Below are 14,677 nucleotides of genomic sequence, written 5' to 3' on the forward strand. Positions count from 1 at the left end.
AGTGTCAAGGTTCGGTAAAGAAATGTATTCAGTAAGGACAGCATAAACCAGAATGAAGATTTTCTGATGTACAGTACTGTATATTTTATATATTTTCAACGTAGAAAGACATTGTTAGCAATATATAATACCTTCAAAACTGAACATTGTTAAACTAAAATTGCTTGACTAAAACCATGAAATTTAATTCAGTTTTTTGTTTGGTTGTTTTAAATCAGCAATTCGATTAACCCAAAAATTTGGTTAATCGGGATTCAGTTACACGGGGTTGTACATATTCCTTTAAAAATAAATAAGTTGTTGCTTCACAGAACACATTTCAATGCTTCACTCTTTTTCAGTGGTTGGTCTAATACGTATTTGAGATTAATTGTGTGGAGCAGCAATATTTTTTATGAGTGTAAATATTTAATTTCCATATATCTTGTCCCTACTAAATACTTTTCTTTACCGAGTCGTCACAGTGTTCACAGCTGTCAGCGAAAACTTGATTTTTTTTTATTTTTATTTTTTTTAAAGTGTATAATAATTGAAGGAGCAAACTTGAGTTCCTTTTAAGTTTGTTGGTAAGTTGCGCGTGAAGAAGTTTATATTATAATGGATATCGGTAAACATTTAGAATATTATTATTATTATTATTATTATTATTATTATTATTATTTAAGCAATAATGATAAAACGAGGTATATCATTGTTTCTTATTTCACTGGAGACAGTTTTATCTATTTTCATGTGAAATAGGCTGTAAGCAATTATCAATGAAAATTGTTTAAATACATACCTGTTCCACAAGAATTTGTTCCTCAAGAAACTGAGTGGATCTTTGAATTTGTCAGTGTGGTATATCTTGTAAAACTGATGACGTCTGAAAATTCCATTGATCAAAATCATCATATATTGTACTTCATAAATGTAAATATCACTCGTTTGATACCGCTGAATTTCTTTACGAGAAGCGTTCGTAAGTTCCTGTCCCAGGCTATTTGCAAATGATGTTCAGCAATATTTTCAGTACCATTCTGTCACGTAACTTCGCTGAACGTCAATGCATTTTGTCACCTCTTCTCTAACAACTGAATACACGTCCAAAGAAAGTCTTCCTTGTTAGTCAGTAGGGTTCATGACATATTCATCCCTGTAAAATGTGTGGTGACAGACATGTTCCTTGAATTTTGAAAATGAATTATAACCATTGGGGTCAAGTCAGGTGTATGCATTTGGCACTCCAGTATTTGGAACCCTGCTTGTGTAACGCTAGGCATGTATCTTGGAGTAGTTGTTCTGAAGAAGCAAAATATCATGTTACAGTTGTCCATGTCTCGTAGTCTCACGAACATTTTCTGTAAGTTTGGTAAAATATTGCGGTACTACTTACGCAATCCCAGAACCACAAGTAGTCAATACTTTCAACATCCTAGAAGACTGAAAGACTGACATCCCTACGCAGGCTTCAGCACAACACTTATTCAGTAGTAATAAAGGGATGCTTCCATACCAGGGCCTATTGTTTCGCCCGAGACTCAAAATAATCTACTTAGGTTTTAACGATCGTAACAATTCTAGAATAGCAGTTTGTAGGAACCTGTTGGAAAAGAGATAAATTAACAGCCGCTTCTTGCGCGGTACTGCTTCTATTTCTCGGGTAATATACCTAAAGACAGTTTAACCTTGCTGAGACCCCAATTGATTAATTGAAATGGAATTATTGCTGCTATGTCATATGTCATCTGTGTCTGGAGCGCTGTAGCAATGCACTAATCATGTTGAAACTTTTTTCAGTAATAGGTGTCCAGGCGGTCTGCGTCGTTACACGAAAGTTTACGGTGCCATTTCTTAATGGTGTGTACAGAGCCTTTATACGTAGAGCATTATTATATAATGCTTTGTCGTGTTATGGTTTTGTTGCGTTTCAATATTTTCAGCCGGAAGTATTTTTTTTTTTTTTTATTACTACGTGTAGTTCTTTTTTCTCCATTTTTCTGTATTATGGCATTTTGTGCTTCAAATCCACTTACGCAAGCGAATTGGTGTTTGAATGTACTATTTATAAAGTGTTAACCTAAACGAAGTAAAACTGAACGTACGCGAACTTCGTTTTCAAGAAGTACTTTGTATATTTTACATTCACGTTAGTAAATAGTAATTCTTAATCCTTTAATTCATTATATAGAATTACGAAGTTTAAAGATAGTACTTCTGCCAAATCTGTCTGCTAATTCTTTTGCTTAGGGGATACAAAACTATTACAGGAAATTTTTCAGTATTTTTTGTACGTGAGCTGTTTGAAACTAGCAGGAAATTAAAGTGTTAACTGGGATAACATCGTATGGGAGGGAAGATCTTAGGAGGTGGGTAGTAACAATTCTCACTCTATTGTATAGGCACAGAAAAGATCGAGTAATAAGCTAGTTTCTGTAACTATGGAGTTACACTACTTAATGAGAAAGAGTTTACTCATACAATAGTTTCTTAACGATTTTTTATTTAGGTACAATGAAATGTAGTGAGTAATAATATTTGTTATTGTAGAAAAAGATTGACAAACGTGGCCGAAAGCTGGTTGACTACGACAGCCAAAGGCACAACTTCCAAGCGTTGCAGAACAACCCGAAGAAGCGGGACGAAATCAAAATCGCGAAGGCTAAGGAGCAGATGGAAGATGCCAAGAGGACGTACGAGGTGCTGAACAGTGAGTTACACGATGAGCTTCCAGCGTTGTATGATTCCAGAGTATTGTTTCTGGTCACAAACCTTCAGACGCTCTTTGCTGCTGAGCAAGTCTTCCATGCAGAAACTGCCAAGGTAAGTATCCATAATGTATTGTCAAATAAAACAACTTAATTCAATGTGGGGTCTTAATATTAAGGTGAAATTTGATTGAAGTGTATTCTGCGTTCCCGCCTCTTTTTTAAAGGTTTTTCAATCTTTTCCGGTCATTCTATCTGTGAAAGCAAGGCAGGAAAATGTGAATCATCTGCTATCTATCTGAAATACTAAACTATGCATTGTCTGTTGTAAGAATACAGTGAATAGTCTGATGTTTCTGAGCAAAATTGTATTCAATCTGTTAAGTTGGTTTGACTTGAACTTACCTTGATTACCTTCGATTCAGGTATCGCATTTTTCTCTTTGTGATCCACTTTGTTCCAGAATCACAACTGTCTTTGACTAAAAGTATTTGCCGAATGCTTTTGTGATTACATCAGAGAAAATTTTGACGTAGAATATCAGCGTCAATGAAGCCCATTTCTAGCTAATGGGTATTTATGTGGAAGAATCTGAGGGAAGGATTTGAAGGATACTTATATGTAAGGTATATTCAAATGCACTATTGTGATGTGTTGTGTGCTTTGAGATAGGTAAATATGAAGATGGAGCGCAGCAAAAGTTTCTATGTTTGTTGATGCGAATCGAAAGTAGTTTCGCCAATGTAGAAGGTTGCATTTAAGGATGTAAGTGAGGTTAGTAGGATCGCAATTACCGAAATTGTAGGGAGTTGGAAGATGAAACTGGTATCAAATATAGACAATCAACCACCTTTTTTCTTCTGCCTGCAACCCACATTGGCAGAACTAGCAGTCATTACCTAATGATGCTTTTCACGTAGAAGTCCATCCAGTATCCAGAAATTCGTCCACCTTTGTCTAACTCCTCTTCCTCTATGTTCAGGAAATTTGCATATCCTTTTATTTCCAAACACATTAGTGATCCAAATTTCCCCAATACACTCTAAGCACACATTACCATAATATTACAACTTCCAAATGCAGGCCGATAACGGCGCTGTGTTCTGTCCCAATCGTCATTATCCGACCGACAGACAAGGGCTTCATCGTAGTGGTCATGAATTTCTCAAGACTACCGGTCCGAAATCCTTTACCAACTTTATAAACACACCCACTACATATCTCTGGAGATGCAGCCCACTGATAATTCTCTCACTAAACTCCAGAGCTCCTCCGTGGCTAAGCGGTTAGCGTACGCGCCTTTGGCGTAGGAGACCCGGGTTCGATTCCTGGCGGGGGCTCATGTGGTTCGGATTTCACGTTAATCACTAGGTCCACGTTTCATATAGCCTCGCTGCTGAACGGGACGTTAAACGTTAAACCCAAACTCAACTCTCACTAAACTCCAATTGTACATATTATATATATATATATATATATATATATATATATATATATATATATATATATATATATATATATATAATTATTCTCTTGCTTTCCGTGACTACTACCTCTAACCCCACGACGTTAAAGGTCTTCATACCTCAAAGGATACAGATCACTTTGCATCTGTTGTTCGCTCCATTAACGAACCTCTGCATCCTATTATTATCCTATCTTGGTCAGCATAACCTCATTATACTCGCCAATATCCTTCTTACCCAAGGCCTCAGCGCTATTCAACAAGTCCTAAACACATGGCCCCAACCTCAAAGTCCCAGCACACAATTTCTTTCCTACTTGCCAAGTTCTTCCTACCTTAACAATTTCACATTAGAAAATAACCATTATCTTGAAATCAAATGCACTCACATGGTTGCCTCATACGAAACATATTTATGGGATGTCTGGAACAACTAGTGTGCCCCATCGTTACTTCAAGCTTTTGTTGACTTGGTGATTCATAGACATCTGCCTAATATGGACCACGGACAACTAGCACAGAAACAGTTCCTAGAGTCACTGAACAAGAAGTCAGTTTTACCGGCCTTTCTCTAACCGTACAGTCACCGCCTGGATGTAGACGTCAGACAGATGTGGGCGGATCCAGGAGTAGTAGCTTACGTTTGGGAGTTTGTTCTTTCTAGACGAGTTTCTCAGTAACGAGTCCGATGATTTTCATATTTCATTAAGAACCCTACAATATGGTTAAGCCATTTCTTATCAAAGTCCAGAAAAGGTAGTTTATTCTTGACCCTGAGTTTTTCGAAGTTTTTGTGAACACTTCGATAATTTCATTCATATTTCAAAATAAACATTTTAGTAATAACTGCAGCATCACTTCATTTAATTTAAAAAATGGTTCAACAGCTATTAAAAACATAGTCATCGTTAGATAACTTCATTTGAAGGGAGCTATATTCCCATTGGGAATATAACTCTTAAGAATGCAGTAGATCTTCAACTAAGGATCGTTGATGGGATTTTTGTTCCTTTATCCAATTTTAAGGAAATGCCAGCAGGTGAGTTCTGCGAATACATCCTGATGCTGAGGACGTCATGTTCTGAAATGAACTATAGTTCAGGTGACACACTCGTTCACCAAGCTTTTTTTTTCTTTCTTTCTTTCTTTCTTTCTTTATTCCATGTATGGAAACAAAAAAAAAAAGTAATTAGATGATAAATCAGGTGTGCGGACAAGTCATTAATTCGACATGTTTACTGCACAGGAAGTCAACAGTTTGGTCTGATGAGTGAAAATTGGCCTTGCTGTGCTGAAGATTGACGCGACGATTTGGATTTGTTGTACACAATTGATTGATGACTTCTGGCAAACAGATTGTTGTATACCATTCAGCATTTGCAATCCTTCGACTTTCTAAAGCTGTGGTCGCCATATGTCAGATATAACTGAAGGAAACAAGCAATCATCTTCTTGGCAGCATTCCTCGAATGAACAACTTTTGTTAATTTCGGTTCACTTTGAAACACCTAAAACAGTGGATTGCTGTTAAGTTTCGGGTTCGTATGAATAGATGAAAGTTTCGTCCCCTGTGACGAGGTAGTGTACCAAATTTGACTTACCTCGGTTGATTTTTTTGAGTATTTCTTTACATCAATTGACACTAGTTTGCTTTTGACCTTCAATCAAGTTGTGTGAAATGCTACAGCTAAAGTTTCCTTGTGTTCAGGCGACCATGTAAAATTGTTTATTGCTTTCGTGTCCCAATGTTCAAGGATGCCTGAATCTCACAGTATATCACATGCCGATATCTTTGTCATTTCAAGCACAGCATCAATATTACTGCTAACAACAGACGTGGATGAGTGACCTTCACGAAATTTATCACTGAAAAATGTGCGACTACATTGGAATTTAGGAGAACCAATTGCATACAGTTCTATTGGATAGTGCTTAATTTCATTAAGTATGACAAATTATTTTGTCACGTTTTCTATGCTTGTTTGAAACGCATTACTTAAAAATGATCAGATATACTATGGAGACATTATACAATAATTCTGCTACAACTGAGTTAATCTTTCTACATAATAGTGCTGCTGTATTTTCATGTAGATATAGAATTCGCTTCATAAAGACTTTCGTATCTTCTGGTTTCTTCTTCACGATTGCCAGTGGCCTGAATCACTTTAGCTTTTGCTAATTTCTAATTATATTTTATATTATTATTAAGCTGTTTTCAAACAGAAATTTTATAGAATTATTTGACATCATAGTCTCTGAATGCTAAACTTAAAAGTGAGATAGACAGTGCACGAAAAAAAAGTTACTATTTGTATCAAAATCTCTGATTGTTGAACTGAGTGTATATGTGTATTTAAAGTCTTGAGGTTTTTTTCAGTTTATAAATATTATTTTTTAGGTTTACACAGAGCTTGAAGCAATCGTAGACAAACTAGCGACCGAAAGCCAACGAGGAGCGTACACAAAGAAAGCCTCACCGAAACCTCCAAAGGGCCCATCATCACCAAATTCCAAGTTAGTACTTTTGATTTCCATTTGGTAATAATAAACTAATTAAGTGTTAAGAATAACATTATCTAGCGAATGTGGATGTATAAAGAAGTAAGGAATGGTAGACGTTAGTTTCGTGATGAGAAAATATTAAACTCTACTTAATTACGATAACTTAGAGATTTGAAGAGCTTTAAACAAGGAACTGTTGGTTATATCTTTTACTTAGATTTGAAAATGGCTGATACCTTTAGAAAATCGCTAGCCCTTGACGTGTAATTGGACACAAAATCAACAAATCATGAAACAATTATAAGCTGACTCGGAACTTTGAACACACTGTGTTCTACGTGTTGATTCTCTGTAATTTATATTTTTCAACAAGTGTCAGATGGGTTTCAGAATTGTTGTAAATTTTAAGAGTTAGATATACAGTAACTTAACACGTTGAGTGCCATGTGTATGGAATTCCGTACACACGGTTCTCTCGTGCAGCTCCGTGTGTATGATTTTCCATACACAAACAACAATATATTGCACTTTTGTCGCGTTCGTTCTATAAGTGTGTATGCAATTACATACATATGGCGTAGAAGTCAAAATTTAATGTCCACGCCGCGTATATGTAAAACCATACACACACACACACAAATATATATATATATATATATATATATATATATATATATATATATATATATATATATATATATACACACTTATGGGGAGAAACAAAGTATTACTGGCAGACTGTTGCCCGTGGCGCAGAGGTGATAAGTGGTAACGGTCAATAGATATGGAGATATGGTGGCAGTCAAGGTGTTGTAGGGAGAGGAAAAAAGGTTAAAATAAAATTTAAAATAGGATATATAGTAAATTAAAAAAGAAGTGTGATGAGAGGAAACACTTCTGAATATGACAGTGATTCTCAACCATTTGAAACTATTAAAGAGATATTAATAATTTAGTAAATTATGAATATTTTTGGATTATAACATACAAAGAGTGAAAAAGCGACTCACTGGACCGGGACTCGAACGCGATCCAGTAAGTCACATTTTCACTCTTTGTATGTTATAGAATCCACATCTACAAAGGATCTGGTGTATGTTAAAAATCGATTGTTTCCTCTTTCATTAATATATATTTTTGGATTATGTTTTTGTTTTTGAAGTACTGAATTGTTCTTTATGGTAATGTGTGAAATAAATCTAAGCACTCAGATAGATTACTTCGTCGTACTTAAAGATATTAATTTGTTTTCTTTCTTTCTTTACGTAGTGTGATAAACACGACACCGCCACCAACGAAAGGTAAGCAAAGCCTATTAACTAGTTACTGTCTTTTGTTTGAAATCTTTTCCTCTATTCTTAGAAAAAGGAAGTGTGATATAAATCACAACAGTTACAACAAAAGATTCTTATAATTATGAAATAAAACTTCTTGCAATCCGTTACCATAGTTTTATGATATTTTCCGCAGTTACAAAAATTAGTAAGGATCTAAGTTAGGTTATAAACCCTTATCTGGTATGGCCTAAATTAGGGCCCATTTAAAAGTGAATAAATAAATTAGTATTGAACACTTGTGGAATAACAGAGCAACAACGTACACTCAGGAGCTCACTTACAACTAAGATGATCATAGGAAAGAATAGTCCACTACATTGACATGCGTCGGGTTAACTCTGTCCCCCTCCCGTTGTATTTGTTAAGGGTAAAATATGACTTCTTATGCAATTACAAATCTAAATGTATGACGCTTGACTTTTCTCTAAATACAAAACAAATAAAATTGATATAATTTCAGAAGTACAGTTTATAGAATTTAATAATGAAGTAAGCAGTAGTTTGTGTTGTTAATTTTATATTTATATTTCTTGCAATCTATTTGTTTTTAGAAGATTATTATTATTTATTCATTTTAAAACTACATGTCGATCAAGTAGCGTGACACAAGCATTGGCCATCCTCGAGTGGCTCAGTGGTAGAGCGTTCACCTCTGGTGCATGGGGTCCGTGGTTCGATCCCAACTCGCGCCTAGTAAGCTTTGTGATGGACAAACGCCGTGTGCATTGGTAGTCTCGGGATTCTTCTGTTTCCTCCCAGTTTCTTCATTCCACCATTTCATTCATTTCTCATAATCACCGTCTCCTTGAGCCTAGCCGGCATAGTCGTAGGACTAAAACTTAAAGATTTCATTTCCAGTTTGATATTTTAAAAATAATCTCAGCTCATTTCATGTAGTTGTAGGAATCGATGTATTAAGAGGTGAAGGACATCTACGTAGGTATAGTATATTGTAACATCATTCTAATAATGGAGTTCTACGGTTAATTATCTTCCAAGTGTGTAAATAAAAAAATTATACTTCCTATTAGAGGCACATATGCGGAAGAACCTGGTTCGATTCTTAGGGAATGTTTATTAACTTAAATTGGTTGGAGTAGGCTGTAGATTAATTTCTCCTACATCCTCGGTGCTGAAAAGAAATTCTAGCATCAAACTTCCGTAAATCATCGTCACCACTCTTTATTTCCTGAATTAGCTATGAAAGCAGTAAATCCCCCGATTACCTAAAGCAGGGTTTCTCAACCTGGGGTTTCCATGCAGGTCGCGAACATATGTGGAAGAAATAAATATCATTAGAATATAAAACCTAAAAATATTTTTTTTATATATTATTTTCAATTTTGTTCTGATAGGAATATTTTTATTTTTGTACATACTGTTAACAACAACAAAAAATAGTTCTACTAAACATTTTCAATAGGTGCGGAGTTGTTTAGAAATAAATTTAAATGAAAGAGGTACCTATGAAACTAATGAGAACTGCATATCGAAATACCAGAAAAATACAAATGCAGCAAAACTTTCATATTGAAATACAATTAAAATAGAAAGCTAATGAGATACCTGAGCATGGTGTGATTTCACTAGTGCGGCAATATCCGGTTGAATCTTCGTGCTGAACATTATCAAGTCATTTAAAATACTCAATAACCTTTTTAAGAACTCTCCAAGTTTTTAAACCAAAATTAGAAATGACTATTTTTTATTACATGACCCAAAATTAAGGAAGTTAAAAGCTTTAAAATTTTCAAACTTCCTCTATTTTGAAACAGTATGACGAATCGAATTTGATATTTGTAATATGAATGAAGTGATCAAATTTGGTTTTAATCCTTTCGCTTTTAGGGAAGTTACTGAAACTACTATATACAAGAAATGGATTCTGCTATTATAGAAATAGATGGATATCGTGAGATCTTCACAATAGGTATATTAAAAATCCCACACAAGCTTATGTCAAACCAGAAATTATAAGAAGGTCGCTGGCAAAGGATGTGATAAAGTGGGGTCATGATAAGAACTAGGTTGAGACCCACTGGCCTATAGAATGCAACCAAGCTACAAATCGCACAGCTGATATCTTTTGGTTGAGGGAAATACTGTCATTGTCTGCAGTATAAATACGCCTCCCGCAGGAGGAGTTTGGAACAATTTCATCTCATACTATTATCCTCTTGGTTCTGTTCCTGCAGTTCGAATATCCACTGAATTCTAACTTAACTATAATAGGGAGCTTTCGAATAACTACCTATTGTAGTTAGTATACACAATAGTTCCTCTGTATGAGTAAAATGGAAACTGTAACTTTAGACCATTTACGTTTACTACTGACAATAGTTTTTGCTTCCACTAGACACGACGGCGACAATCTCTACCAATCAATGCTTAGCTGATTAGTATAAATGATCATATTGTGAAATTCCATCGTTAATTATCTTCCACGTGCGTAAATAAAAATTGTACTTTCTCGTAGATGTGTATGCGAAAGAACCTCATTCCTAGTGGATGCTCATAATCTTGAATTGGTTGGAGTAGGAATAAATAAATAAATAAATATTTCAAAACTTTGAGGAAGGCAAATGAAATGAAATGAAATCTTTAAGTTTTATGTCTTAGGATCATGCCGGTTCGGCTAAAGGAGCCGGTGTACGAGAAATGAATGAAATGGCGGAATGAAGAAAGTGGGAGGAAACAGGAAAACCACGAGAAAGCCCACGCACACGGTGTTTGTCCGCAACAAAGTTCACTTGGCGCGAGCTGAGATCCAAGCAAGGATCCCATGGACTAGAGGTGAACGCTCTACCACTGAGCCAAGTAAACTTTGTGGTGACCAAACACCGTGTGCGTGGGTTTTCTGAGGGTCCTCCAATTTCCTCTCACTTTCTTAATTCCACTATTTCATTCATTTTTTATCATCACCGTCTCCTTTAACCTAGGTGATATAACCGTGGGACGTAAAACTTAAAGATTTCATATCAGCTCTTAACTCTTAAACTTTGATTTGTGATATCTTCAGTCAACGTTTTCAGAGTTCTAGAGACTTAGATGAGAAATTGAGCAACACTGCACCAAAACATTAAGTAGATTCCTCAGAAATTTTAATATTTTATCTTGATTCGTGTAATACGTAGACAAAAGTAAAAACGCAAGCATCATGAAACATATGGAAACGAAATATATTCTTATTGATCCAGTATTTATCTCACACTTCTTTAGAAAAAACTTTTGTGCATGGAAAGCTGTATGATTTTCAAATTAGTCTTAATTAAACAATAACAATAGCCACTTGCATGGTAAAAAGTCTGTTTGTCGTAGCAAAGATTGAGACATTAAATGGAAACCTTAGTTTTGTTTGAGAGACATGAATCGTCTTTGTGCCTGGAATTATGCTCGAATGAATACCTTGTGTAGCTGTTAACCTGTAGTTGGTGCTAATACCGTGTCAAAAGTGAAATGGAGAATATCAGACACACAGGTAAAAATGCATAGTTTAGCTTAATTAAATGTTATATAGTTTGTATTTGAGATAAGATGATGGCAAAGCAATTTTTTTTTCTTTCTTGAGATTTTATTCATCACAGAAGCTAAACTCATTTTCTTGATTGTCAAAGATCACTTCCTGGAGATTGGGCTGGCATGCTGCAAAGCGCTTTGGAACTAAAGTTGGTTTTAAGTTTGCAATATTCGCAAGTGATGGATCGTGCAGTATTAATATGGAAGATGTATTTTAGAAATCTTTTAGGCTTCCAGTCATAATTTGTTTGTTATACAATTGACTTAGCTTGGTTATAATTGAATACAATAAAGTACAAGGTTAACACAAATGATTCATTCTTCTTGAAAAAGCTATATTTTCATAAATATTACACGTACACACATGAAAGATGTATGAAAAGAATGACAATCTCACAAAGTTTATACACCCTCTACAAATGTTCAATATGTACCCCTTTGGTGACACGACACACGTCCAGACGACGTCTTTTTTTCTTGCATTCTCTACATTTTCGACAGGTACTAACCTCGTAATGCCACACTGCCACACCCGATGTACGTCTATTACTTTTGAAAATATAGCCTTTTCAAAACGAATGAATTATTTATGCTAACCCTGTGTGTAGACTTTATTTTTGTAACTTAAAGGAACGGAAATATTCTGTGGTGTCTGTCACAAGTAATAATAATAAATAAATAAATAAATAACAAACATATCCTCCTCCGTCTTTGCACTTCGTAGCTGATCAGATCAAACTGTTATTTGCAGTGAGTTTTGTCTCTCCTCCTAAACAAGAAGTTTGCTTCATCTTATATTAAAATTCCTTTTCTAGAATTACTTATAGCGCTTTTCAAGTGATAAGTTACATGGTCTTGAGAGGGCTATCTGTTTTTTCCTATCACAGTTACGCGGTGGTATCAGTTTGTGGCAAGCCGTAACATACTGACTTTTCGCACCACTGCAAATGTTGTCAATACCAGACACGCTACTTAGAAATATTGTATTACTATATTAATGACTGTCTTTAGGAAATAGAAAAATGAATTATGAACACACAGCTCAACTGTTGTCATAATACAGACTTTTAAATGTTTCCATATAAAGCAATTGTGAAAAATCTTTAGAATACATTGTCCCGCATAACTGCTAGTAGATTTTGATTGAAGCTTTTCCTCAATATTTCCGTCTTTTATGAAATCGAGCAAACAAAATAACTTACTAACACCACTTGGGTTCTCTCTTTGCTTGGAGATGCATATGTTCCTGCGTATTTTTAAAAAAAACATTGTCATACGTATAATATAATACAAGTAGTTTAAATAAAGGAAGTAAAAGATTCTATTTCTTTCGAAAAACAATTTTAAAACAAATATTTCTTTATCCTTTATAGCCAGTGTTTTTTTTTCTTCCTTCCCATTTCACATTCGACTGTTTCATCATCCATTTCCTCTCTCTCTCTCTTTCCTTCTACTCAACATATGAACTCATGATTGCTGAACAAGCGCGCAGGGCATGTAAATTATTGCACCCAAAACAAACGTGACTTCTTCGAAACGCGAAGACCTGATACAATTAGGCTTCTTACCATTACTTGTATTGTTGTTCCTCGAATTCTTTCTTCGTGTTGTCCGTTTCAAAATATAGGAGCCCTGTTTCACACCACTACCAAGAGAGCAACCCAATCCTTGTTAGGATGGTGGATGTTGGTTGTTGCCAGATGTCATTAGGTAGAAGAAGAAACAAAAAAAGAAAGAAGAAAAAAAGACACGAAAATAAGTGAAAAATAAAAATGTTATTAATTTTTGAAATAAGTTAGAGATCTGGAGAAGAGGGGACGTTTGGCAAGTTTTTTTTTTCCTCTTTCTGACCGAGGGTCACCTATTGTTTTCTGCGATTCATGGCCTGTTGACAGGGGTTGTGCAATTCCAAGAACTGAAGTTCTCTTAATCTGAAACCGTCTATAAATAAAATTCGCATTGTTTTCGTGAGCTATAGAAAACGTATTTAAAAAATAGTGGTCAGCTTTTTCAGTTGTTCCAGGAAATATTTTTGAGTTTTCTTTTTTTTAAGTAAGAAAAAATCGCATTAAAGGAAGAAAAACAAACTGCGGGAGAGGGGAGTCTGCAATCCGGCAATGTTACACTAAATATCGCGTACCATTGGCCACTGCTCATGTTGTTTCTCATGTGAAAAGAGCTTTAAGTAATTCAATGCACAGGATTGCGGAGCGTCACACAAAACTTTTTTGAACGTGTCCATCAATACTGGAATATTAATTCGTTTTCACTATATTATTGTATATATCAAAATTGTATAAGTTTAAAAATAATACGATTGCAATGACTACTTATGCGAATAAAATATAGCAATAGTTGTAGCCATCCACGAAAATAATAAATTACTTAAATTCTTCAGAATAGCAGGTTTCCGTTTTTGTAGGAAATCTGGTGTTTTTCCAGCGTGTTGTAGTTTTGGGGGCCAATTATTCAGTGTAACATGACTTCATTCCGACAGCTGAATTCGAGAAGATAAATACATAAAGTCGAGATGACGATACTAATGCGAACGTGAATCAGACCTTCCCGCTGGCCTAGTGATTAGCGAACGCGCCTTCGGAGCACGGGATCCCATAGGGAGCCTTGAAATTAAAATGCATTCCAGTTGTTCGGATTTCACCTTAAACTGGGTAGCCTCGGCTAAAGTTTAACAAACGAACAGTGAATGTGAATCAGTTCTTGTTTTATAGGAACATTGTAATTTAAGGGAGAAAGCATGACAATACGTGCAGGCTTTTCATACATGGAAATGTGCTTTTGTATGTGTATAATACCAAGTTCACTAAACACATTGGAAATATATTTTTCCACTTATCCAGTAATTATAATAGTTTGTCATAGTATTTAGCTTCTGTGAGTAAGATTACTTTCCTTAAAATACAACTCCTGTGATGAGGAAGTTTTGTAATATTACTTTTCAGACTAATTGGTTCTTGCTCTTCAAAACAAAACGAAATAAAAATACTAACAAAATAATACGATGCAGTGATTGTCGTTTGTAACTTCTGTAGGCGATATGGAAATCCAATTATCTCGTTACAAGTCAAATACATGTTTATTATCTCTATTTCGGGTGGAAATTTTTTTAATATTTATCAGATAGAAATATTTATTAATGAAATTAATTG

At 35.0% G+C, this 14,677-nt stretch overlaps 1 protein-coding gene across 2 annotated transcripts in view; it reads left to right on the forward strand.

Annotated features, from left to right (window-relative positions):
- The window catches only part of Amph (amphiphysin), a 140,926-nt gene that overhangs the window by 103,082 nt on the left and 23,167 nt on the right, over positions 1–14,677 (forward strand). For both annotated transcript variants that reach the window (XM_081749514.1, XM_081749515.1), the window contains exons 4-6: positions 2,530–2,802; positions 6,554–6,669; positions 7,927–7,958. In XM_081749514.1, the coding sequence (XP_081605640.1) occupies positions 2,530–2,802; positions 6,554–6,669; positions 7,927–7,958 (421 nt within the window). The remainder of the gene's footprint in view (positions 1–2,529; positions 2,803–6,553; positions 6,670–7,926; positions 7,959–14,677) is intronic.

This window comes from Thermobia domestica, chromosome 2 (genome assembly GCF_964235325.1).
Source record: "Thermobia domestica chromosome 2, izTheDome1.hap1.1, whole genome shotgun sequence".
In the NCBI taxonomy this organism is placed as follows: Eukaryota; Metazoa; Arthropoda; class Insecta; order Zygentoma; family Lepismatidae; genus Thermobia; species Thermobia domestica.